Genomic DNA, 26,057 nt, shown 5'->3' on the forward strand with positions numbered 1-26,057 from the left:
AATATAGAACAGCACATGGTCAAATGCCCCCCAGATTTCTTTTTTATGGCAGCTCATTAAAAAAACAATTTTTTTTTCACATTCAAATGCTCACAGGGACTGTGTTTAAATAGCTGGATTACGGTCATTAAAGAAAGTAAGAAGATACTTTCTATATTTACCAAATTTTATTTAAACGAATATGTACTGCTTCTAAAATAAAACTCAGAAAAAAACCAAAGTTTATTTAAAACGACAAAAGAATTTCCTTCTATAGCGCTCTTGTCTGCTGACTGCTGGTTTAGCCATTCAGTTATCTTGTAATACATCCCTTCTACGACTATTTTTTCCTATTGTTAAGTCTAGAGAGAAGTTTCAGTTGTGAAATCTCATTGTCTTCTTTTTTCTTTTCTCTATCCCTCCCCTTCCAAAGATGTGTACCTCCCTATAATTTTGAATTAACACTGCATTTCCTAGCATCTATTAAACACACACTCACCAAACCAAACCAAAAACATACAGTTAACACACTTCTAATGACACAATTTGAAAAATGTGCAATGTAATAATTGGGGTCCTCTCGCCAAAAGTATGAAAAGAAACAGCATGCATAATCCCCTACTTATTCTCAGGAAGGTACTGCAGGCCAAACTTCTAGAGAGCTGTCCCCAGTGGAGTGCTCTGAAGTTGAAGAAATTCTATCTTTGTAGTCCACTTAATACTTGTTAATAAGTAGCAAAACTGAGAGCTGAAAGTACACTTCTCAACTGATGTCAGAGACCTCACAAAGTAACAGCTGGCATCACCAAATGGAAACTGTGATATGATTCAGCAAGCACCCATTCAGTGGTATACATCTGCGTGTAAGACGCTGGAGTATAAAATGTGATTTTTCAAAGGGAACTAAGAAATAAGTCCCATGATTATGTCTTGCCTAAGATGTCACACATAGCTTTGAAATTTTAAAACTATGGAAGTCCGTGAATACATCCCATAATAAAAGCAAGTTGGTTTGCTAACCAAGAATTTCACAATAAAAGCAAAAATGAACCTAATTGAGACTATGTATTTTATTTTATTTTTTTGGGACTATGTATTTTAAATTTCCTAGAAAAATAGGTCTGCTTCTACTGACAAAACAAACTTGTTCATTCATTCTATTAAGCATGGTGCTAGATGCTAAGGATAAGGTCTAGTCCTTAAGGATTTCAGGGTTTAGTGAGGAAACTCACTTGCAAACAAATCATTATAACAAAAGAATAAATATACAAAGTACTATGGAAGCACAGAAAAGACAGGAATGTCTTCTATCTTGGGCAAACTGGCATATGAGCTGAGTCTCAAAAGATGAGAAGGAATAAGCACAGAATACATGTCTAGCCTCAGAAAATGAAACAAGACTACTTAACAGTAGAAAGAGAGAAGGAGATGGAGAGAAATAAAGAATCATGTGCTTTACTTACACTCACAAAATCGCTATTTGTAAGTAGTCTGCATGGCTGATAAACTTTGATTTACTTTGGCCAACTTGACACAACAAACAAGCCACTTCTTAAGGTTATAAACAAGTGTGGATCAAGTTTCCATTTTTTAAAATTAGCCACACTTTGGATGAAAAATACAAATTATGTAGCGTCCCTCCAAGCTACAGACTAGCAACAATACAAGAGTAAAAGCAAAATGCTAAAACCCCAGAAATAACTAGAAATTGTATAATGCCAGCTTCTGCCGCCTACCTCTTTGCTTCTCAATGTACTATAAAAATGAAAAAAAAAAGTAAAATAAGAAAAAAACTCACCTAAATCCAAGGATACCAGTATGAGCCATAACATAAGCTAAGCCAAGGATGCCACTTCCCATGATGGCATTCATCAAATTAAACACTGAGAAACCAAATGAAACACCTGGGGGTCCCTGTCTGTGAAGTTCCTGTAAGCACACAAATTTAATAAAGTATTTAAATGGTTAAGTTCAAATTTCCTTCAGGAATGACTGACAGGTTATGGAGAAAGTCTCTTACAAACCATAGGTATCATGTGACATACTAGCTGCTCAACCAGCACTGGTTTCCTTTCCTTCCCTTCTCACCACTCACTAGTGCAGCTCCAGGAACCTAGTTTCCTGGGAAAATCATTGCCACCTGCACAGAGACCCGGTAAGCTTCAGGAAGAGCCATGACTAACCAACCTTGTGACTGCAAAAGATGAAGATAGGGTAAGACGGGGTGGGGACAGAGAGCAGGCAGATGGCCTCAAGCTCACGTGATTACTGAATCACTGAGTCAGCTTGGAGCTGCTGTAGACAACTGTTGCTCCCCAATTACTAGGACTGCAAAACTAATCTCTATTTATACACTCAATGAATTAAGTCTGCCCAACTGGAAGGATGGTCAGGAATACCATGCAATGACGATATAATAAATAGAAGCAATTCACATTGCTCTGGCGAGGATACCCCCAGAAAACACTCTCCCCTAAAACAGCATTCGGGAACAAAGTCCTAGTAACTGTTACTGCCCTGGGACTTGAGTTAAAGAGCCGAAGTGCCCACTGCACAGGCTTTAGGGCCAGGGAAGTGCTACATACTTATTACCAGGCCACCTCCACTCCTTCACGGTTAAGGATCTTTGTATTAAGATGTTTACAGGTCCCCAATGACTAAGCCGAGAAAAGAAAAATCTTGTGACTCTTGCAAAAAGCTCACAAGACTAGTGGAGGAAAGGAGAAGCTGACAAAGATAGTAACAAACAGCAGTGAGTTACATAGCCGCGGGGCTGCTCCTCTGTGGGGTCCCGAGCCTCCACCCGCTGCTGCACCTCTTCCACCTGAGCCTGCACCTTTACTTCAGCTTCTCTTTCTAGGACACCTTAGGCTCCTATCACATTCATGAACTCCGCCAGATCTTGAATCTCGGCTGCTGCCTTTGGGCCCCAAGCCCTCAGCTTCTCCCCTCTCCCCTTGCCATCCCCTTTCTTTTCCGGGTCTTATTTGGCAGGCACTTCAGAGAAGTGCCGGGAAGCGTGTGGAGCGAACTTACGTTGCTAAGCAACGGGCTCAACTCTTCCGCCTCCGCCTCTTCGTGCTGCCTGGCAGAGACAAACCAGCCGGGCTCAGCGTCCACGATCCCCCAGGGCGCCTCCATGCTGCTCACTGGCCGACTACCCAGTCCATCTACAAGCTACTACCCCAGACCTCCCGTCGGGTAGTCGCGCCAGAGGCGGAGCTACGGTCCCGGCCCTTCCGGGTTCCCGTACCTCACCAGGGCCAGGAAGAAAGGACGAATCGACGTGATCTGATGACGCTCGCCCTTCGGCGGCGAACATTGATGGTGTCATCGAGGGCCCGCCCACCCGCCGGCGACCCATTTCCGAGCTGCACCAGAGCATGAGGTGAGCGTCTGGTCTTGGAGCCAGCTGCTGGGCGACGCAGAGAAATGGGATGGTGACGTTGGTGAGGTGGCGGCCGCGGTGCCCTTGATAGTTCGAAGAGGCTGAGGGTCCGGTGGCGGTACCGGTCCGCTCGGGGCTGCTCTTCTCGAGCTCTCTGGGCGCGGAAACGTCACGAGGTCACCCACCATCTGGTGCGGAGCCTAGGTCTGAGTACGGGGGAGTGAGGAGTGTTTTATCTTTTCAAAAGATTTCCGATAGAGCCTTTAGCCACATTTTACATGCGGAAAGACGAGACTCACAATAAGTAATTTACCCAAGATCACACATTTGGTTAACTTCTAGACCCAGTTTGAACCCTGACTGTGAACTTTGACAGTTGCTTTACAGGGTTTCCAGGCAGGGCCCTTTCTTATGACAGTTACTTCTTCGGTATTCCCGAAGGCAAAATTAATAACTGATACAGCTACTGGGATGTGCATATAACACTTAGCAAAGTTCTCGTCCTCAAAATACTGAAATCTCTAGTTATAGGCAGGATTTGTGGCAGTAAAACATCGAAGACGACATAGAAATAGATTTAAGAGCAGGCGCTGGATTATAATCCTCGCTCAGCCATTTACCAGCAACGAGACTCGGGTCAATTTACCTACTTCTGAGCTTTAGTTTATTCGTATACAAGATGAGAATGTGATACCACACACCTCCCAAGATTGACAATGTGCATAAAGCATTTAGTACAACATCTGACTCATTAAGCATCCATAAGAATATCCTTTTAAAAATTGACATTGGTAAAATCATAAATATAGTGATCATTTCGTTTAGAGATGATCTTTTAAACTTCAGCCTTCTAATCCCAAACATGTTCTGTAGAAAATTGTGGGTGGGGAGGTTTATTGACTATAGGGAGGGTGATGGATCACTAAGCGCTAGTCCTGGCAGCAGGTGGATTGAAGGTTCAAATTTTCCAGTCATCCTATCCTAGAAAAGATAGTATACTTCTCACATACCACTAAAAGTTTTAATTATCAGCATTTAGCAGGCTATTTAAAACAGTAGTGATTTTAAATTTTAATTCTCAAGACCTATTGTGAACATGTTAAGTTAGTTTGTAACTTTATGGTATTTCTTTTAATGAATACTTTTTTAAGGATCTTATGGAGGCCATTTGGATTCTCAAGAAGACTTCTCAAAGTGGAAAGCTGTAGAATAACTGAATCAGAATCATTGATTTCACTAGCTTGGGCATCACTGATACAGAAGCTTAGCAGCACACCTGGTATTTTCTTGTTGGATCAAAGAAAAAGATTCTCAACCATGCCTGAAATAGAAACAAATCAGAGAGACTCTGAATTGTTTTCACCACCCTCTGATGTTCGAGGAATGACAGAACTTGATAGAACAGCTTTTAAAAAGACAATCACCATCCCGGTGCTTAAAGTGAGGAAAGAAATAGTCAATAAATTGATGCGATCCCTTAAAAGGGCAGCACTGCAGCGCCCAGGCATAAAACGTGTGATTGAAGATCCAGAAGATGAAGAAAGTAGACTAATTATGTTGGATCCCTATAAAATGTTTACTGGTGATTCCTTTGAGAAAGGAGAACTCAGTATTTTAAAGCAGCTGAATGTCAATCCACAGATATATAAATATAACTTGGAACTAACATATGAAAACTTTAAGTCAGAAGAAATCTTGAAAGCTGTGCTTCCTGAAGGTCAAGATGTGACTTCAGGGTTTAGCAGAGTTGGACATATTGCCCACCTGAACCTTCGAGATCATCAACTACCTTACAAGCATTTAATTGGTAGGTGTGTCTTAGTAATATTCACATATTAGGAAGCAATTAACAAGTTCTAATTTTTGTTAAAAAAATTTTTTTACTGCCAAATTACAGAAGCAGGACATTTTATCATTTAATTTTAAGCTGGATCTTAAGCTACATATTCTTTCTTTTGAGGGCCATTTTGGAATACTCTTCCCAGAGTCATAGCAATCTCTAAATATCAAGTCAAGCTTTTGTGTACACAATACATAAGCATAAACTTGAATCACTTGCTTTTGTAGAACTCTTTGGCAGTTTATTATTTTGGTATACAGGACTTATTAGTCTTTCAGGACTATGTTGAATGCTAGGTTTCATGAGTGTTTCATAGTCAGAAGGGCAAGACACTGTTTAGTCATGCTTTCATTGATTCAGTTAACTGAGCCTCTTCTGTATGTCAGGCACCATACTTTTTTAGTGCTCCTAGCCCTTTAGAAACACTGCTGTGTATCTTTTACCTCTGTAGCCCAAAGTTGAAGCATGTGTCTTCTATGCTTTGGGATACGAAAGAAGTAGAAGACTAATCAAAATCGCACTTGTCCTTATATAAATATTTAATGTCCATGCATTCTCCAGATTAATTTTTTTTCATGTAGAGTAATTGTCAGAACTTCTGAGAATTATTTCAGCTTTAAAATGTAGTGCTCAGTGTTTTGCATGGGTAGGATTTCAGAGCTATGCTATTATACATTTCCTTTGTTTTTATTGATGAAAAGAGCTGATAATACATAGTGATAACATAATAAATACTTAAGCAGATCCTTATAATTATGACCAGGTGCTAATGTCAAGTATAGGCTTTCCTATGAGTCATTGCCTATCCTAACTCAACATTCCTTTTAGCACTCTTATTTTGCAAACTCTCTTTCATAAAGGGGCACTCATAGATTAAAAATGAAACATTTTCATACAGTGGTAATTCTAAAGCTATTACTATAGACCTTCAGAATATGTTTTTATTTCATTCCTCATTTCAAACTAACTTCTGCACCTTAAAAATTGAGTTCTGATACCTGAAGCAGAACAAGATAAGAACAACAGTTGACAAGAGTTTATTGACATTATCATATTCAAAATCAGGTATTTAACTATCAGAGAGAAATTGGACAAATTCTGGTTATATTTAAGCATATTTGTATTACGGAGTACTTTATACTAACTTACAGATCAAGTTATCTTTCCTTATACAATGAGATAGTGTACATATTCTTTTTTTAAATTTAATTTTATTTATTTTTTTATACAGCAGGTTCTTATTAGTCATCCATTTTATACACATCAGTGTATACATGTCAATCCCAATCTCCCAAATTATCCCACCACCACAACCACCCCCCACCGCTTTCCCCCCTTGGTGTCCATACGTTTCTTCTCTACATCTGTGTCTCACTTTCCGCCCTGCAAACCAGTTCATCTGTACCATTTTTCTAGGTTCCACATATATGCATTAATATACGATATTTGTTTTTCTCTTTCTGACTTCACTCTGTATGACAGTTTCTAGGTCCATCCACGTCTCTACAAATGACCCAATTTCGTTCCTTTTTATGGCTGAGTAATATTCCATTGTATATATGTACCACATCTTCTTTATCCATTCGTCTATTGATGGGCATACAGGTTGCTTCCATGACCTGGCTATTGTAAATAGTGCTGCAATGAACATTGGGGTGGATGTGTCTTTTTGAATTATGGTTTTCTCTGGGTATATGCCCAGTAGTGGGATTGCTGGGGCATATGGTAATTCTATTTTTAGTTTTATAAGGAACTTCCATACTGTTCTCCATAGTGGCTGTATCAATTTACATTCCCACCAACAGTGCAAGAGGGTTCGCTTTTCTCCACACCCTCTCCAGCATTTGTTGTTTGTAGATTTTCTGATGATGCCCATTCTAACTGGTGTGAGGTGATACCTCATTGTAGTTCTGATTTGCATTTCTCTAACAATTAGTGATGTTGAACAGCCTTTCATGTGTTTCTTGGCCATCTGTAGGTCTTCTTCGGAGAAATGTCTATTTAGGTCTTCTGCCCATTTTTGGATTGGGTTGTTTGTTTTTTTAATATTGAGCTTCATGAGCTGTTTATATATTTTGGAGATTAATCCTTTGTCCGTTGATTCGTTTGCAAATATTTTCTCCCATTCTGAGGGTTGTCTTTTTGTCTTGTTTATGGTTTCCTTTGCTGTGCAAAAGCTTTTAAGTTTCATTAGGTCCCATTTGTTTATTTTTGTTTTTATTTCCATTACTATAGGCCATGGATCAAAGAAGATCTTGCTGTGATTTATGTCTAAGAGTGTTCTTCCTGTGTTTTCCTCTAAGAGTTTTATAGTGTCTGGTGTTACATTTAGGTCTCAAATCCATTTTGAGTTTATTTTTGTATATGGTGTTAGGGAGTGTTCTAACTTCAGTCTTTTACATGTAGCTGTCCAGCTTTCTCAGCACCACTTATTGAAGAGACTGTCTTTTCTCCATTGTATATCCTTGCCTCCTATGTCATAGATTAGTCAACCATCAGTGCGTGGGTTTATCTCTCGGCTTTCTATCTTGTTCCATTGATCTATATTTGTTTTTGTGCCAGTACCATATTGTCTTGATTACTGTAGCTTTGTAGTATAGTCTGAAGTCAGGGTGTCTGATTCCTCCATCTCCTCTTTTTTCCCTAAAGACTGCTTTGGCTATTTGGGGTCTTCTGTGTCTCCATACAAATTTTAAGATTTTTTCTTCTACTTCTGTAAAAAATGCCATTGGTTATTTGATAGGGATTGCACTGAACCTGTAGATTGCTTTGGGTAGTTTAGTCATTTTTACAATATTGATTCTTCCAATCCAAGAACATGGTATATCGCTCCATCTGTTGGTATCATCTTTAATTTCTTTCATCAGTGTCTTATAGTTTTCTGCATACAGGTCTTTTCTCTCCCTAGGTAGGTTTATTCCTAGGTATTTTATTCTTTTTGTTGCAATGGTAAATGAGAGTGTTTCCTTAATTTCTCTTTCAGATTTTTTATCCTTAGTATATAGGAATGCAAGAGATTTCTGTGCATTAATTTTGTATCCTGCAACTTTACCTAAAGTAGTTTTCTGGTGGCATCTTTAGGATTCTCTATGTATAGTATCATGACATCTGCAAACAGTGACAGTTTTACTTCTTCTTTTCCAATTTGTAGTCCTTTTATTTCTTTTTATCCTCTGATTGCTGTGTCTAGGACTTCCAAAACTATCTTGAATAATAGTGGTGAGAGTGGACATCCTTGTCTTTTTCCTGATCTTAGAGGAAAGGCTTTCAGTTTTTCACCATTGAGAATGATGTTTGCTGTGGGTTTGTCGTATATGGCCTTTATTACATTGAGGTAGGTACCCTATATGCCCACTTTCTGAAGAGTTTTTATCATAAATGGGTGTTGAATTTTGTCAAAAGCTTTTTCTGCATCTATTGAGATGATCATATGGTTTTTATTCTTCAATTTGTTAATATGGTATATCACACTGATTGATTTGTGTATATTGAAGAATCTTTGCAGCCCTGGGGTAAATCCCACTTGATCATGGTGTATGATCCTTTTTTTTTTTTTTTTTTTTTTTTTGGTATGCGGGCCTCTCACTGCTGTGGCCTCTCCCGTTGCGGAGCACAGGCTCCGGACGCGCAGGCCTAGCGGCCAGGGCTCACGGGCTTAGTTGCTCCGCGGCATGTGGGATCTTCCCGGACCAGGGCACGAACCCGTGTCTCCTGCATCGGCAGGCGGATTCTCAACCACTGCGCCACCAGGGAAGCCCTATGATCCTTTTAATGTGTTGTTGGATTCTGGTTGCTAGTATTTTGTTGAGGATTTTTGCATCTATATTCATCAGTGATATTGGCCTGTAATTTTCTTTTTTTGCAGTATCTTTGTCTGGTTTTGGTATCAGGGTGATGGTGGCATCATAGAATGAGTTTGGCAGTGTTCCTTACTCTGCAATTTTTGGAAGAGTTTGAGAAGGATGGGTGTTAGCTCTTCTCTAAATGTTCGATAGAATTCACCTGTGAAGCCATCTGGTCCTGGACTTTTGTTTGTTGGAAGTTTTTTAATCACACTTTCAATTTCATTACTTGTGATTGGTCTGTTAATACTTTCTATTTCTTCCTGGGTCAGTCTTGGAAGGTTATACCTTTCTAAGAATTTGTCCATTTCTTCCAGCTTGTCCATTTTATTGGCATAGAGTTGCTTCTCTTAGGATGCTTTGTATTTCTGCAGTGTCTCTTGTAACTTCTCCTTTTTCATTTCTAATTTTACTGATTTGAGTCCTCTCCCTCTTTTTCTTGATGAGTCTGGCTAATGGTTTATCAGTTTTGTTGATCTTCTCAAAGAACCAGCTTTTAGTTTTTTTCATCTTTGCTATTGTTTTCTTTGTTTCTGTTTCATTTATTTCTGCTCTTATCTTTATGATTTCTTTTCTTCTGCTAACTTTGGGTTTTGTTTGTTCTTCTTTCTCTAGTTCCTTTAAGTGTAAGGTTAGATTGTTTATTTGAGATTTTTCTTCTTTCTTGAGGTAGGCTTGTATAGCTATAAACTTCCGTCTTAGAACTGCTTTTGCTGCATCCCATAAGTTTTTGGTCTTCGTGTTTTCATTGTTATTTGTCTCTAGTTATTCTTTGATTTCCTCTTTGATTTCTTCAGTGATCTCTTGGTTATTTAGTAACGTATTGTTTAGCCTCCATGTGTTTGTGTTTTTTACGTTTTTTTTTCCCTGTAATTCATTTCTAATCTCATAGCATTGTGGTCAGAAAAGATACTTGATATGATTTCAATTTCCTCATATTTACTCAGGCTTGATTTGTGACGCAGGATGTGATCTGTCCTGGAGAATGTTCCATGTGCACTTGAGAATAAAGTGTAATGTGCTGGTTTTGGATGTAATGTCCTATAAATATCAATTAAATCTATGTGGTCTATTGTGTCATTAAAGCTTGTGTTTCCTTATTAATTTTCTGTTTGGAAGATCTGTCCATTGGTGTAAGTGAGGTGTTAAAGTCCCCCACTATTACCGTGTTACTGTCGATTTCCTCTTTTATAGCTGTTAGCAGTTGCCTTATGTACTGAGGTGCTCCTATGTTCGGTGCATACATATTTATCATAATTATATGTTCTTCTTGGATTGATCCCTTGATCATTATGTAGTGTCCTTCCTTGTCTCTTGTAACATTCTTTATTTTAAAGTCTATTTTATCTGATATGCGTATACCTACTCCAGCTTTCTTTTGATTTCCATTTGCATGGAATATCTTTTTCCATACCCTCATTTTCAGTCTGTATGTGTCCCTAGGTCTGAAGTGGCTCTCTTGTAGATAGCATATATATGGGTCTTGTTTTTGTATCCATTCAGCAAGCCTTTGTCTTTTGTTTGGAGCATTTAATCCACGCACGTTTAAGGTAATTATCGATATGTATGTTCCTATGACCATTTTCTTAATTGTTTTGGGTTATTGTAGGTCCTTTTCTTCTCTTGTGTTTCCCACTTAGAGAAGTTCCTTTAGCATTTGTTGTAGAGCTGGTTTGGTGGTGCTAAATTCTCTTAGCTTTTACTTGTCTGTAAAGCTTTTGATTTCTACATTGAATCTGAATGAGGTCCTTGCCAGGTAGAGTAATCTTGGTTGTAGTTTCTTCCCTTTTGTCACTTTAAGTATATCATGCCACTCCCTTCTGGCTTGTAGAGTTTCTGCTGAGAAATCAGCTCTTAACCTTATATGAGTTCCCTTGTATGTTGTCATTTTTCCCTTGCTGCTTTCAATAATTTTTCTTTGTCTTTAATTTTTGCCAGTTTGATTACTATGTGTCTCAGTGTGTTTCTCCTTGCGTTTATCCTGTATGAGACTCTCTGCACTTCCTGGACTTGGGTGGCTATTTCCTTTCCCATATTAGGGAAGTTTACGACTATAATCTCTTCAAATATTTTCTCGGGTCCTTTCTCTATATCTTCTCCTTCTGGGACCAGTATAATGCAAATGTTGTTGCACTTAATGTTGCCCCAGAGGTCTCTTAGGCTGTCTTCATTTCTTTTCATTCTTTTTTCTTTATTCTGTTCCACAGCAGTGAATTCCACCATTCTGTCTTCCAGTGACTTATCCGTTCTTTTGCCTCATTTATTCTGCTATTGATTCCTTCTAGTGTCGTTTTCATTTCAGTTATTGTATTGTTCATCTCTGTTTGTTTGTTCTTTAATTCTCCTACGTCTTTGTTAAACATTTCTTGCATCTTCTCAATCTTTGCCTCCATTCTTTTTCCGAGGTCCTGGATCATCTTCACCATCATTATTCTGAATTCTTTTTCTGGAAGGTTGCCTATCTCCACTTCATTTGGTTGTTTTTCTGGGGTTTTATCTTTTCCCTTCATCTGGTACATAGCCCTCTGCCTTTTCATCTTGTCTGTCTTTCTGTGAATGTGGGTTTTGTTTCACAGGCTGCAGGATTGTGGTTCTTCTTGCTTCTACTGTCTGCCCTCTGGTGGATGAGGCTATCTAAGAGGCTTGTGCGAGTTTCCTGATGGGACAGACTGGTGGTGGTTAGAGCTGGCTGTTGCTCTGGTGGGCAGAGCTCAGTAAAACTTTAATCTGCTTGACTGCTGATGGGTGGGGCTGGGTTCCCTCCCTGTTGGTTGTTTGGCCTGAAGTGACCCAACATTGAAGCCTACCCGGGCTCTTGGGCTCTTTGATGGGGCTAATGGTGGACTTTGGGAGGGCTCATGCTAAGGAGTACTTCCAAGAACTTCTGCTGCCAGTTTCCTTGTCCCCACTCTGAGCCGCAGCCCTCCCCACTGCCTCTGCAGGAGACCCTCCAACACTAGCTGGTAGGTCTGGTTCAGTCTCCTATGGGGTCACTGCTCCTTCTCCTGGGTCCCAATGCACACACTACTTTGTGTGTGCCCTCCAAGAGTTGAGTCTCTCTTTCCCCTAGTCCTGTCGAAGTCCTGCAATGAAATCCCGCTAGCCTTCAAAGTCTGATTCTCTAGGAATTCCTCCTTCTGTTGCCAGACCCCCAGGTTCAGAAGCCTGGTGTGGGGCTCAGAACCTTCACTCCAGTGGGTGGACTTTTCTGGTATAAGTATTCTCTAGTTTGTGAGTCACCCACCCAGCAGTTATGGGATTTGATTTTATTGTGATTGCGCCCCTCCTACCATCTCATTATGGCTTCTCATTTGTCTTTGGATGTGGGGTATCATTTTTCGTGAGTTCTAGTGTCTTTCTGTTGATGACTGTTCAGCAGTTAGTTTTGATTCCGGTGTTCTCATAAGAGGGAGTGAGAGCACGTCCTTCTACTCCGCCATCTTCAACCAATCAGTGTATAGATTCTTATAAATTTTTAAAGTGCTAACAAAAATGTAGACTTTGATTATAGGGCATCAGTATACCATTGCTGGTGTACTTTATCCTTGTATCTTTTTCTGCTCTGGCAAATATTTGACATAAAGAACAATTTAAGTAAATGAACATTTTATTTAGATAAAACTCTGAAGAATCTATGTTTCTTTTATTTGAAAACATTATTTTGCTGGTATGTGTTTCCAAAGTGGAAGTATCTGTTTCAAATACAGAATCAAGCAAACATTTGGTTTGAGTCCAATGAGGACAGGCTGGTGTTTTCTGGGACCATTTGTTCCCAAAGTCCTTACATCTTTTCTTTCTGTTTTTTAACCAATTCCCTATGGTCTACCTGTTTGCTTACTGCTGTATTGATACATTTGAGAAGACTAAGTAAAAGACACGGAAAAATAGTAGGTAGAACAAAACTCCTCAAAAAATTTTTTTTATAAATGTACCCACACATTTTTTGTATGTTTGCATTGGGGGCTCTCAGACATTAACTTTAGTAATCTGTTGAATTTTTAGAATTGCATGCCTCTTTACACACACTAGATACAGATTTTGTCTATAGACCAAAAGAAAATATAGTTCACATCAATTTCATACTTCCAGTTTTAGCTTTTATTTTGCAACCAAAAGGCAATATTTATTATGAATTCTCTGCTTTTAGGCCAAGTTATGATTGACAAAAATCCAGGAATCACCTCAGCGGTAAATAAAATTAATAACATTGATAATACCTACCGAAATTTCCAAATGGAAGTGCTATCTGGAGAGAAGAATATGATGACCAAGGTATGGAGTATTTTATTGTCTCCTTATATAGTGTATATCAAGATTAATGTTTCAAATCAGAATAGATAACAAAGATTAAGAATATATAATACCCAGTATTTTTTATTTTTTTTTTATTTTTTTTTTCGGTACATGGGCCTCTCACTGTTGTGGCCTCTCCCGTTGCGGAGCACAGGCTCCGGACACGCAGGCTCAGAGGCCATGGCTCATGGGCCCAGCTGCTCCACGACATGTGGGATCTTCCCGGACCGGGGCATGAACCCGTGTCCCCTGCATCGGCAGGCGGATTCTCAACCACTGTGCCACCAGGGAAGCCCTAATACGCAGTATTGATGAATATGTGAGAATGTGAGCATTTACATATACTATTGATGGGAGTGCAAATTTGATACAGTCAGGAAGAGTATATGGTAATATACTGCAATTTTGAATAGATACATCCTTTGACCTAGCATTCCATTTATAGGAAGTTATCTCAAGGATATAATTGGACAAAACTGTAATAATGTATGTACCAGGTTCTGCATCATTTTTTTTTTTTTCCTTTTTTGGTTGCACCGCGTGGCATGTGGGATCTTAGTTCCCTGACCAGGGATCAAACCCCCACCCCCTGCAGTGGAATCACAGAGTCTTAACCACTGGACCAACAGGGAAGTCCCTGCATCATTTTTATAATAATAAATAAAACAAAGGAAGAAGTGGAAACAACCTAAATGTCATCAGTAGTTAATTGATTACATTTTGGTATAACAATACAATGGGATACTCCATTATTAAAGATTATTTATATTTAGCTCCATACTTAAAATAAATTGTCCACTGACACGTTAAGTGACAAAAAATAAGTTGTAGAACAGTATATATAACATAGTTCCATTTTAACTATGATAATTTTAAGTATGTAAATATGCATATACACCAGAACATTAACAGTGAGCATATTTTTATTTGGTATAGTTACTGGCGACCTTTGTTATAATCTTTATACTTTTCTACTGAGCACATATTTCTTTTATAAGAAAAACAAAACAAATCTATTTCAAAGAAAAATAATTTAAAATATGTAGGAACAGATTCCTGGTATAAACCACTTTCTTATCTTCCACCCCCAAAATCTTTTGGAGTGTTGGATATAATAAACTTTTTTTAAGCCCCTTAGATAATTACATGTAAACATTATGTGAAATTTTGTACTCAAGCTAAGAAATAGGTTAAACTCTCTCCATAATTTTAACAACAAAAACCACTCTTAAAACGTTAGTCATATCTTTTTTTTTTTTTTGGTATGCGGGTCTCTCACTGTTGTGGCCTCTCCCATTGCAGAGCACAGGCTCCGAGAGCACAGGCTCAGTGGCCACGGCTCACGGGCCTAGCCGCTCTGCGGCATGTGGGATCCTCCTGGACTGGGGCACAAACCCACGTCCCCTGCATCGGCAGGCGGACTCTCAACAACTGCACCACCAGGGAAGCCCTATGCAAAATAATTTTAAGATTATGGGCCAATATTTCTCCAGAATTTAATAGTGTCAGAATATTAAAATACCATTTACTACACACTTTTAGGTCCTGAGCTAAATGCTTTAAATATAACAAATCCTAAGAGACCCACAAGATAATGGTTGTTGTTATTCATATTCTCTTTATGCAGATGAAATAACTAGGAATGACTGAGCAGAGTGTTTGGAGCAAGGCTTCTGACTCGAGTCCATGCATGGTCTTTCCCTGTATACCAAACCTCCACTGCCTACTACTTGTGTATAATGTATGAGGTCTGTTATAGCAAGCAAGATTTGAATATGAATCCTTTGGTAATAACAGTGCTTATCTCAGCCGACACGAAGACCTACTAAACTTTAGGCATACCCTGATTGAACATTGTGCATGTTCTTTTCTTGGTACTGACCCTTAGGGTAACAGGTAGTATCATTCTTGTCAGAAAGAACATCTAAAAGTTCTGAGAAACGTCTGTAATTTTATAGATGCCTTGTGATTGATTTCCTAAGTCAACTAAAGCTTGTTCTTAAGGACATAATTTATACGTAATACTTATACTGTCAAATAAATGTAAAAACTCAGTATAATTTCTTTGCTCCAAACAGAATCACGTTTAAGTTTAACTTTAGGAGCTCATGCAACATTTAGGTAGTATGTGTGTATATTGTGAGGTAAAAAGATTCCTAAAGTGAATCTGCTGAAAGTAATGCTTAACTAAGGGAGCGAGATATCAAAGACAGCATAATAAAACCAGAGGGATACTTAGAATCTAATTTTTTAAGCTAGAACTGTGATTCATACTAAAGAGCTTAAAAGGGGAGTAGAAAGAAGGTTTCAGAAAAAGCATCCCAAGACATATTTAAGCGTTCCAAGTTATATACCTAGAAAGACTTAGTTGGCAGAATCATAAGGAAACATTTCCAACACTGGAAGCTTAATAGTATGGCCAGAGCATCTGATGTAGTCAGGAAGAAAAAAATATGTACAAATTTGGAATTCAGGTCCATGAAGAGAGAATACAGAAGATATCTCTATCAGATTTTTAGAACTTAGGAACTTTCTGGCCTTTGATTCTTCATCTATTAAAATAAGGGGCTTAAGATGATGGGTGAGGTCACATTCTACAACTGTAATTTTAGTTTTGTTTCCTATTTTCTATCATGTTTATGCTAGTCCCCAAAGAAATGCTGCAAAGTCTTAATTTTGTTTCAGACTTGGCTTCACTGTATGTATTTAGTTTATCCATGAAAACTCAGATTTGGGAAAGGAGAATATAGGGGAATAATTTGTTCTATACACTGGCTCTGTTTATAGACATGAAACCTGCAAAGTCCAAGTAACTGTCTGAAAACATAGCAAAATACCTCCAAATTCAATGACACATGTCACATCTATCATGACTCCCCCTGACAAAGTGAAAACTAAGGAGGGAAGCTTGTTTGCTGTGTAGAAGTGCTGTCTGCAACTTAGCTACCCACCATGAAGATATGTGTAGTGTGTTGTTTCAAAGTATAGGTATTTTTTCTATCAGGTGACAGGAGAGAGTATAATTAAGCCAGTCAATTGGCCTATCTGAAAAATTCCTAGTGTGATTGGAGAACCACTTTATAGCCCTTTAGGATGAGATGGAGAGCCATTTGGCTTTGAAGAGATAACTTTTCTCATGAAAACGTCTAATGCAGGATATTAAGTGGCCTCAAGTATAGTGTAAACACCAGAATTCTAATTAAAATGCCTTTAAATGCACTGCTTTTTTTGCTCTTAATAATACTAAATTTAAATGTGTGTATGTCTGTGAGTGCATCCATCCAATATCAGTGACTAGAACTTAAGACTAAGCAGTTTAACCAAAAGCATAATACCTTTTTCAGGTTCGAGAAAACAACTACACTTATGAATTTGATTTTTCAAAAGTCTATTGGAATCCTCGTCTCTCCACAGAACACAGCCGTATCACAGAACTTCTCAAACCTGGGGATGTCCTATTTGATGTTTTTGCTGGGGTTGGGCCCTTTGCCATTCCAGTAGCAAAGAAAAATTGCACTGTATTTGCTAATGATCTCAATCCTGAATCCCATAAATGGTTACTACACAATTGTAAATTAAATAAAGTGGACCAAAAGGTGAAAGTCTTTAACTTGGATGGGAAAGACTTCCTCCAAGGACCAGTCAGAGAAGAATTAATGCAGCAGCTGGGACCACTGTCAAAAGAAAGAAAACACTCTGTGCACATTGTCATGAACTTGCCAGCAAAGGCTATTGAGTTTCTCAGTGCTTTCAAATCACTCTTAGATGGACAGCCATGCAGCAGTGAGCTTTTTCCCATTGTGCACTGTTACAGCTTTTCCAAAGATGCTAATCCTGCTAAGGATGTTCAGCAACGAGCTGGAACTGTGTTAGGCATCTCCTTGGAGGCATGCAGTTCAGTTCACCTAGTAAGAAATGTGGCCCCTAACAAGGAAATGTTATGCATCACTTTTCGGATTCCTGCTGCTATACTTTACAAGAACCAGACCCTAAATGGAGGTGAGCAATTTCTGGGAAATTAAATGTAAGCTGTAATACTTTTCATATAACTTTCTGGGGCTACATATATATTTTATATTATTTTTTAAACTTGGAAATAGGTTAAACTAATTCTAGTTAGATATTTCAGTTCAAGACCCCTTGCCATTCAATTGTGACTACTTTCTCACAATTTTGCAAATTTTAGTATGATGTACTGTTCAGTCTAGTAGAAGTCTACTTCATTAAAATAATAAATCCATAGGAATGTTACTATTTCATGTGTAAGTTAATTAGATTAAAAATCTTTAAAATGCTTGTATTATTTGCTTTTTAAAAGTATTTTCAAATGTTAAGTATCTTACCTAATATAGGTTTTCTGGATTTGTTACAGACAATCATGAAGATCCACCTATTAAACGCCAGAGGACAGATAAAGACTTTTAGGAAGAAAAAACACAAATTGCTTCAATCGCTTAATTGGAAATATTTTCTCCCGCTCCCCACTAGACCTTTATGTAGTGAAATATCATTTGTATGATTTCTAATATTTTAGCATTCAGTTACTTTAGTATTGAACCCTTATATTTTGCCCTAGTTGTCTTATAAATTGGGGATTATCAAATTAAAATTTAAATAAGTCTAAATACATTTTTATCTGTTATAATTATAATTTGATCATCAAATATATCTAATATTTTATTAGATAAATATGTTTAAATATTGTCTTTCTCTTGGGAAAATAGTTTTTGAAGGTAGGATAATTGCATGCTAACTAGGAAAGAACTAATCATTTTACAGTTATCCTTAGTTGAAGAGTGTAGCTAAGTTTTATATAAGTATTCCTACACTATTACTATAAAAGTACTAACAAATGAGATTACTTAGATCAGAGATAGGCAGACTATGATAGGCAGACTATGTCCAGCAGGCCAAATCTGGTCCACCACCTGTTGTTGTATGGTAAGTGACCTGAGAATGGTTCTTACATTTTTAAATGGTTGAAAAAGAATCAAAAGAATATTTTGTGACATGAAAATTATATGAAATTTGAATTTCAGTGTCCATAAATGAAGTTTTATTAGAACACACCATACTCATTTGTTTACATACTGGCTATGGCTGCCCTCATGGTATAACAGCAGAGTTGAGTAGTTGCAACACAGACAGGATATGATTCTTATCACTTGATACTGCTGCTCAGCACACTACAAATCACAGTGACACAGTTATAACTCAACAACATTTTGAGTGCCATGTGTATTGCCAAGCTATAACATTTTATTTTACTATTACCAGTATGTATCCCTCATTCCAAAATAAGAACAGTGGCCATTCATGTTGTGCTTTTAAGGCACAGTAGAGTGTGAATTTTTTTGACATTGAATTAGATGACAAAGCATCCACACCTGAGCTAAAGTACAATATACTTTGACATTTCTCAAAGAAGTACTCATCACAGTATTTCCAACTCACAGGCAAGCAACTGTCAGAAAAATTAGATACTTAAACTGGAAATTCATGGCAGAATTTCTTCACAAAATAAAAAATGAAAGTGAGGCCACAACCAAAGTAAGTCTCCAAGTGACTCTTTTGTTAAGCCAAGCAAGGAAAACCATTTACTGTCTGTGAGTTAATTGTGTTTGAAAGCAGCAGTCTAAGTAATGTGTCTGGAGAAAGCAAACTTGTCTAGGATTGTTGGCCTTTTGGCAAGGACAGTTGCTCAGAGTTGAGAACATTGGGAGCACCATCAATAGTCAAAAAGGTAATGAGTCCGAGTAGTTCTTTACTCTTGATGAGTTGATAGACATTACTAATATTGCTCAGTTCTTGTTTATTTGAGGTGTCAATTCTGACTTTGAAGTTACTGAATAATTAGCCTCTATGAATACTCTGCACGGAACAACTACTGGTGAATACTTTCAAAGAAACTGAGAAAACTAATTCTGTAAAACCTGAAGTAGAATCTGATGTGTTATAACTGATGATGGTTAAAAAGAAAAGTGTGAGGTAGAAAAAGCTCTAGTTGGAAAAATTTACAAAGCTTATGAAAATGCACGGTGTTTAAAACCTATAGTTATTCACTATATTATTCACCAGCAAGTACATTGCAGCAAATATTTGAATCTATCATGTGTTGGTGAACCAGTAATGTCAATGATAAACTTCATTTGCTTTCATGGACTTTAACCATCTTCAAAGTCCTTGAATTTTGTCACAAATTGAAGCTGAATTTCTTCAGCTTAACCTAAGTTTTATTTGCTTATCAATTGTAAGGTATGACTGCTATTTTGGGGGTTCATGGCCAAGACTGAAATTTTTCTTAAGAAGAACCAACCTTAAACACTTCTAAAATACTGAGTGTCTTTGGACCAACCTTAAACACTTCTAAAATACTGAGTGTCTTTGGAAATTAGTTTTTGCTAAAGACTTGATAATATTTCTCAAAGATATCAACGTACAATTACAAGGCAAACATAACTTTAATGTGAAACATACTACAGTAGTCTGAAATGACTACAACTGTACATTTCTCATGCTATCAAAAATTAACACAAGAAACAAGATTTTCATTCTCTCATAAATTAGCAGTGGATATATTTTCTGAGTTCAGCATTCTTGGAACCTTGGTGCAAATGCAAAGGAAATTTCCATATTTCAAAATCCATTTAACTACAATTGAACTTCCATCTGATCTTCAATTGGAAGTGATTAATGTGTTATTGTAATGACATGCTAAAAGGCAAATACCAAGGGATTAAGAATCTCATAGTTTTACAAATGCCTTCCAAGTGATGTATATGTTCAGTTAAAATCACATGTTCTAGAATTTGGCAGTATCTGTCTGAAAAGACTTTTTAAAAGATGAAATGTGTAAAATCTCATTACATATGACCATCAACATGTGATCAATTAAAATTCGTTTTGATGATAGGAACACTTAGAACCCCAATCTAAGAAAATGTAATTCCCCAAAAAGCCCTACGAAAAATGTACTCAATTATATTTTGAAGTCTGTTAATTTAAAAAATGGTGCCAATGTGTTGTATCTCTTGTATCTACATAATGGCCTCAGTTTTGTCTCTTGGCCCACAAAGCCTAAAATATTTACTCTCTGGTCCTACCAAAAAAGTTTGAGGACCCCTAATCTAAGTCATTAATTACAAACTTAAATGCCTTCAAAAGCTAGGTAATATAAATAGATGATGGCAATAAATGGTAAGAAGTATAGGGAAGTAATGAATTGGAGCCTTTATTCCTTATCGAAAGACACTTAAAATGGTTTTGGAGTTCAATGCAACCTACCCTATGCAAAACCTTGAGGGCTAATTCAGCCAGGGATTGCTAGTTTGGGACTTCTAATTTTCTTCCTCTCCCTCCCCTCCAAGTGTATGTAGGTCAAGGGTCAGCAAACTTTCTGTAAAGGGCCATTTAATATTTTAGGCTTTCTAAGCTATAAGGTCTCTGCTGCCTCTCAACTCTGCCATAGTAGTCCAAAAGCAGCCATAGACAATACATAAACACATACATATTCCAAAAATAAAAATTTATATACACTGAAATTTTAATTTCATATGCTTTTCACATGTTAAAAAGTATATTATTCCTTTGGCTTTTTCCAACCTTAAAAATATACAGACACCAACCTTAACTCATGGAGCATACAAAAAAAGGAAGCCCCTGGATTTGGCCAGGGGTCTACAGTTTGCCTTCTCCCGATCTAGGTGAAGATAATTAATTTGCAAGTAGGCATAAGAACATTTTTCCTAGTACTGTATTGATACCTCCATGTGCTAGGCGATAAATATTAAGTGTGGGTGCAAATGATGTTCTTATTCATATGTAAAGTGGTAAGATCCATTTAGTCACCCCTTAATTAGAAAAAATAGCAGTATATAGTTGTAAAGAAAACAGAATTCCTTAAATGCTTCTATTAACACACTTTGTCTCCTCCTTTTTCCCTCAGAGTGGATAAGTGAACATGTGATTATTTCATTATTTATATTTGGCTCACCCTAAACTTTTTGATGTGATACCTAGTAACTGAACTCTTGGTTAATCCACTAGAAAATGACAGCTAGAACACTCATGAGATACAATTTTTTAATTTTGTTAACTTTTTGACAAGTTTTCTGACACCTTAATTAGATTTTGAAATGATTATCCAAACCACCTGCTGACAGCCTAAAGGAAACTTCTAAGAGAAGCTTAAATCAAATATTTATTGAAAGAAATTAAGTAATACTAAATAATAATGCATCCTAATAACCATGTAAATGTATTCAATCCATTAATATCTGCTTAAAAGGGAGTGCAGTTAGTAGTCAAATCATGTTCTACTTAATGAATTCCTCAGGACTTCTCTCAAGGATATCAACACCATTATTTAGTTGATGTCACTTATATCCCATATAAGAACTAGGTACTTGATCTGTAAAATTTCCTGGAAGTCTTAAGAAGTTTGACTAAGATTTGGTTTTACACAGCTGTTTATAAGTTTGACAGTTTGACAGTTATCTCTAGAACATGGACTCTACAATTTAACCACTTGGGTTCAAATCCAAACTCTTCTCCTTTTAAGATGTATTAACCTGGGGCTTCCCTGGTGGCGCAGTGGTTGAGAGTCCACCTGCCCATGCAGGGGACACGAGTTCGTACCCCGGTCCGGGAAGATCCCACATGCCGCGGAGCGGCTGGGCCCGTGAGCCGTGACCGCTGAGCCTGCGCGTCCGGAGCCTGTGCTCCGCAACGGGAGAGGCCACAACAGTGGGAGGCCCGCGTGCCGCAAAAAAAAAAAAAAAAAAAAAAAAAAAAGATGTATTGACCTTTGGTAGGTTGCTGAACCTCTCCATGCCTTAGCATCTCCACCTGTTAAAATGGGGAAATAATATTAGCACTGTTACAAGGGTTAGACAATTCATAAAGCATAAAGCACAGTGCTTGGCATATAGGTTAATGCTCAGTAGTTGTTTCTGTGCTACTGTTATCAAATATTAAAAGACTTATTAAATTCATGTAGATGAAAAGACTTGTACAGCCTTTTATCTCTGAGAGAGGAAATCACTGGGAGGATTGGGGATAATTTCATCAATGTAGAATATTTGTTATTTAGTGAATTGTTGCCATTAGGTTATCTTTCACCATTCCCTTTGATCTAATAGGGTCAGTTAACTTCTAAATCCAGACTATTGAACAAAGTATGGCCATAGTAAGGGCAAAATAATTACAAACATATCTAGGTGGTGGAATTTAACTGATTTGCCAAATCAGGTGCAGGCAATTTCCACAATAATGAGGTAGGCTCAAAAAAAAGTTTTGAAAGCCTTTGAAATGTTTTGTTAATAATTAGTTCCTTCCATTTAAATACATCATACAAGGTACTGAGAATAAATAATAGTGTTTCTTTTTTAAAGACTGGATACCTTACTTTGGCAGCTGAGTACAGAAAATCCCTAACCACAAGTCCAACGTTCTCACTATTCTTTGAACAGATTTATGTATTGTACTTAAAATGCTAGTCCTCTATTGGGGAAAACTAATAGATATGAGAAATAGGATGCAGCCTAGTAGAGTTATAGATAGAATTAGACTTGGATGAAAAACTTGTGTTCTTATTTTAGCTTTTTACTAACTTGTGTATATGATCTTGGCCTACTCAATTATTCAATGCCTTGGTTTTCTCAATTATCAAAGATAGTTAGAACTGTTATAAAGATGAAGATGTACTCCTGAAATTAATACCTACTTAGTCAAATAAGATGGAGCTGTTATATATGGATATTCCACCCTAATATAACCCACAAATCTTGTTTCACATAACTTTCCACTCTAACAACTGTTGTAATGGAGATTTAATAGAAAATCATTTAATTTCCTTGAGAAACAATGTCCCATACCCAGTTGTCTAGGTAACAGACTCATACAAGGTTGAGATGCTACAAATATATATCCTATCCACATCCAAACTCTTTAAGCAACATTCTGGGTATACTAAAAGCCTTTGAAGTTTCAACAGAAATTGTACTTGAGTGTGCAATTTACTCATAGGGAAATTTCATTTAAAATATATTCTTTCCAGTCTCCAAGGTTTCATCATAAAATGAGCTCACACTGAGGTGAAAGGTGCCTTTTAAGTATTAAATTTTATTAACTTACTTCTTTGAATTTGTCATTAAAGCAGGTTAGTACTCTGCTCTGGTTTAGCCTAAGCAAGGCTCACAGCTGGGACCTATAACACATTGATCAAGGTTCGTCTCACTTTCCACTGCTCAAAACAGGCACTGAGTCCTTAATGTTGAGAGAGTGACATTATCACAGGTCAAGATTTACTTGCCACAACCTGTTGGTAGAAGGAAATATATCCACTTGTCTGGACTAGTATTAAGAAGACATTGGGGAAAAAATGGAACATTTTATGAGAAGAAATAACAGACTTGGATATTAACACTAAATGTCGTATTCAAAATGGCATTTTTAATGTGTGTTCAAGTAAAACACTAATAAGAGAAAAACCACAAAGCTTTATTTTTAAAAAGATTTTACAAGTCTGTCAACCTCAAACATACACAGGTGAATTATTCATAGCTTCCATTAGATGAGGCTTACAGCTTCAATCCCTCAGAAAAATATAAGTAAAAAATAAATCTTTTTCACAAATATTTATCCACTATATTACTCAACTTAGTTCTGAAATTTGCTCTCTATAAATACTTTAACACAGCTGCTAGTGGTAATACTGTTGCTGTACAGCTGCACATGGCTATAATTTTACAAGTCTGCTTTACTTTTGCTAGCTCCCTGGTTCGGCTCCAGGGTCCAAATCTTATAGAGGAGAAATAAAGGCTAACTGGACTGCCAGAAAAGCCCACTGAATGCATCCTGTAGTGCTCTGTGACACGCCAGAGAAGAAGTATAGCCTCCAGCAAGGTCCTGTGGAGAGGCAGCTCTGACATGGTTTAAATACCTAAAACAAAACAAAAAGTGTACCATTGATATAGAAAGCACATATAAATTGGTAACACTTTAAAAAGCAATAGTAAAACTGATTCAAATGTTAAAGAAGAATTCTAAGGCTGAAATGTTCAGACTTTATAAATGCATTCTTTCCTTTTAAAAGGAAACATACCAACTCTAAATTATAAAGCGAATTACATTAAGATCTAAAAAGCAGCTCTGAAGGAGGTTTCAAAAATAAGACTTGTTTTTAAAATGTTCCCTATTCCCAATTTTCAGAACTAATTTACTTTGCTGACTCTTGTTCGGGTACCTAACTGCCGCTCTCCTTCCTGGCATACTCTTAATAAATAAATGCACATCATAATACTATTGTATTACTAAAATTTTACATAAATATGTTCTGAAGAAAATACGAAAACAAGTGATAAAGAGGAGAGAACATACTAGTTACTTCAAAATTACTTAAATATTACAAAAATATATTTGCTCCCTCGTTACAGGAAAGGAAACCTTAGAAAATTATATCCAAGCAATATCTAAAACTGAGCCTGGGTTCAAAAGAATGTCCCAATTAGTAAATACAGAAGAGTCTTTTGAGTCAGTCTCAAAAGACTGTAACAGACACTATTATTCTTCAATTACACACATGTTACTTAGCAATTAAAACTTTCTACCTTGATAAAGGTACACAAACAGCCCTAAAAAATGGGATAATCCTAGCCAAAGAGGGACAACTTCTTAGCATGACTACCAGCACTGTCAGAAAACAAGTATTTCCAGCTTTGCTTTAATGCCTCATTTAAGAAACCACATTGTTTCTTCAGGCCTCAGGAAGTAAAGGAGCTTCATCCACCCAAGAATTACAGGTATAGCAAATGAATAAATCAGGTACCAGAACATTTTAATAACTTGGAAACTTTTCTAGTCATTCATTCAGACTTCCTGTGTGTCAAAGTCTTGATGCATGAGCAACTTATTATTTCTAACATAATAACAAGTCTGTTTTTCATTTGTATCCATGTTTAATAAGCTTGTGTGATTAAAAAATATATGGCAATACAAGAGGCCAAATAGAAAAAGTGGTCAAAGTAAGACAGCATAAGCTCCTGCAATTGGCTATAATTTATTCACACTGCCACAAATCAAGGTGTTAATTCTTTGCTTCTCTGCCAAGGGTGAAAGGGGAAAGTGAAAGGAGAAAGGAAATGAATATTTATTGAGCAACAATCTCCAAACTTTTTTGATAGTATATTTATAGCAGTAAAAATATTTGAGCGTGCAGCTCTAAAACTTGTATACTTGTTCATAAATTACATAAAGTATTTATATATTATGTACTGTTATGTAGTATATACACATAATATATTAATATAGTAAGTATATTATAAAATATATATAATATATAATTTGAAACATTTAAAGGATGAAACTAAAATGTTTAAATAAAAGTTCTAATATTTTCTCCCTACATCCCATCTTACATATCCTGGTGGGATGCATCTCACTTTGGAGACTACTGTTATTAAAAAGTTGTTGTCAAACTCTTAATAAAACCTTGGGTGTCACAGGATTTAAATAGGGATTCACCAAACCTGATACATGGCCACAAAGGTATCTGCTTATTACCTCCCAGGGTAAAATAGAATGTCCACTGTTAAGACTATGATGCATGAGAAATGAGGTAAGTGTTAAATCACCTCAGAAAGTCTAAAAATTAACCTGGAACAGCATAAAATCAATTTCTCTTCATTGAGAATTCGGTAACTATCACACAAATAAG

The 26,057-nt window shown here is 37.0% G+C and overlaps 3 protein-coding genes across 5 annotated transcripts in view; 1 reads left to right on the forward strand and 2 right to left on the reverse strand.

Annotated features, from left to right (window-relative positions):
* The window catches only part of SLC38A6 (solute carrier family 38 member 6), a 146,946-nt gene extending 143,697 nt beyond the window's left edge, over positions 1–3,249 (reverse strand). For both annotated transcript variants that reach the window (XM_067028383.1, XM_059059668.2), the window contains exons 1-2: positions 3,016–3,249; positions 1,778–1,908 (exon numbers count right to left, since the gene is read on the reverse strand). In XM_067028383.1, coding sequence (XP_066884484.1) covers positions 1,778–1,908; positions 3,016–3,120 — 236 coding nt within the window. In that variant the 5' untranslated portion in view covers positions 3,121–3,249. The remainder of the gene's footprint in view (positions 1–1,777; positions 1,909–3,015) is intronic.
* On the forward strand, positions 3,060–22,347 carry TRMT5 (tRNA methyltransferase 5). 2 transcript variants are annotated; one of them, XR_010839536.1, is made up of 6 exons: positions 3,060–3,367; positions 4,519–5,174; positions 13,197–13,321; positions 16,687–17,341; positions 17,715–18,075; positions 19,128–22,347. XR_010839536.1 is itself a non-coding variant. In XM_059059667.2 (5 exons), the coding sequence occupies exons 1-5, from the start codon at positions 3,363–3,365 to the stop codon at positions 17,765–17,767; spliced, it is 1,494 nt and encodes a 497-aa protein (XP_058915650.1). In that variant the 5' UTR covers positions 3,063–3,362; the 3' UTR covers positions 17,768–22,347. The 2 variants fall into 2 exon arrangements, 1 of the variants encoding a protein (XP_058915650.1); XM_059059667.2 differs by having other exon boundaries at positions 3,063–3,367; positions 17,715–22,347.
* A 1,474-nt stretch (positions 22,348–23,821) lies between these two features.
* The window catches only part of MNAT1 (MNAT1 component of CDK activating kinase), a 228,101-nt gene continuing 225,865 nt past the window's right edge, over positions 23,822–26,057 (reverse strand). The window contains exon 9 of the mRNA XM_059059688.2: positions 23,822–24,284. Coding sequence (XP_058915671.1) covers positions 24,164–24,284 — 121 coding nt within the window. The 3' untranslated portion in view covers positions 23,822–24,163. The remainder of the gene's footprint in view (positions 24,285–26,057) is intronic.

This window comes from Kogia breviceps, chromosome 3, assembly GCF_026419965.1.
Source record: "Kogia breviceps isolate mKogBre1 chromosome 3, mKogBre1 haplotype 1, whole genome shotgun sequence".
Taxonomy (NCBI): Eukaryota; Metazoa; Chordata; class Mammalia; order Artiodactyla; family Physeteridae; genus Kogia; species Kogia breviceps.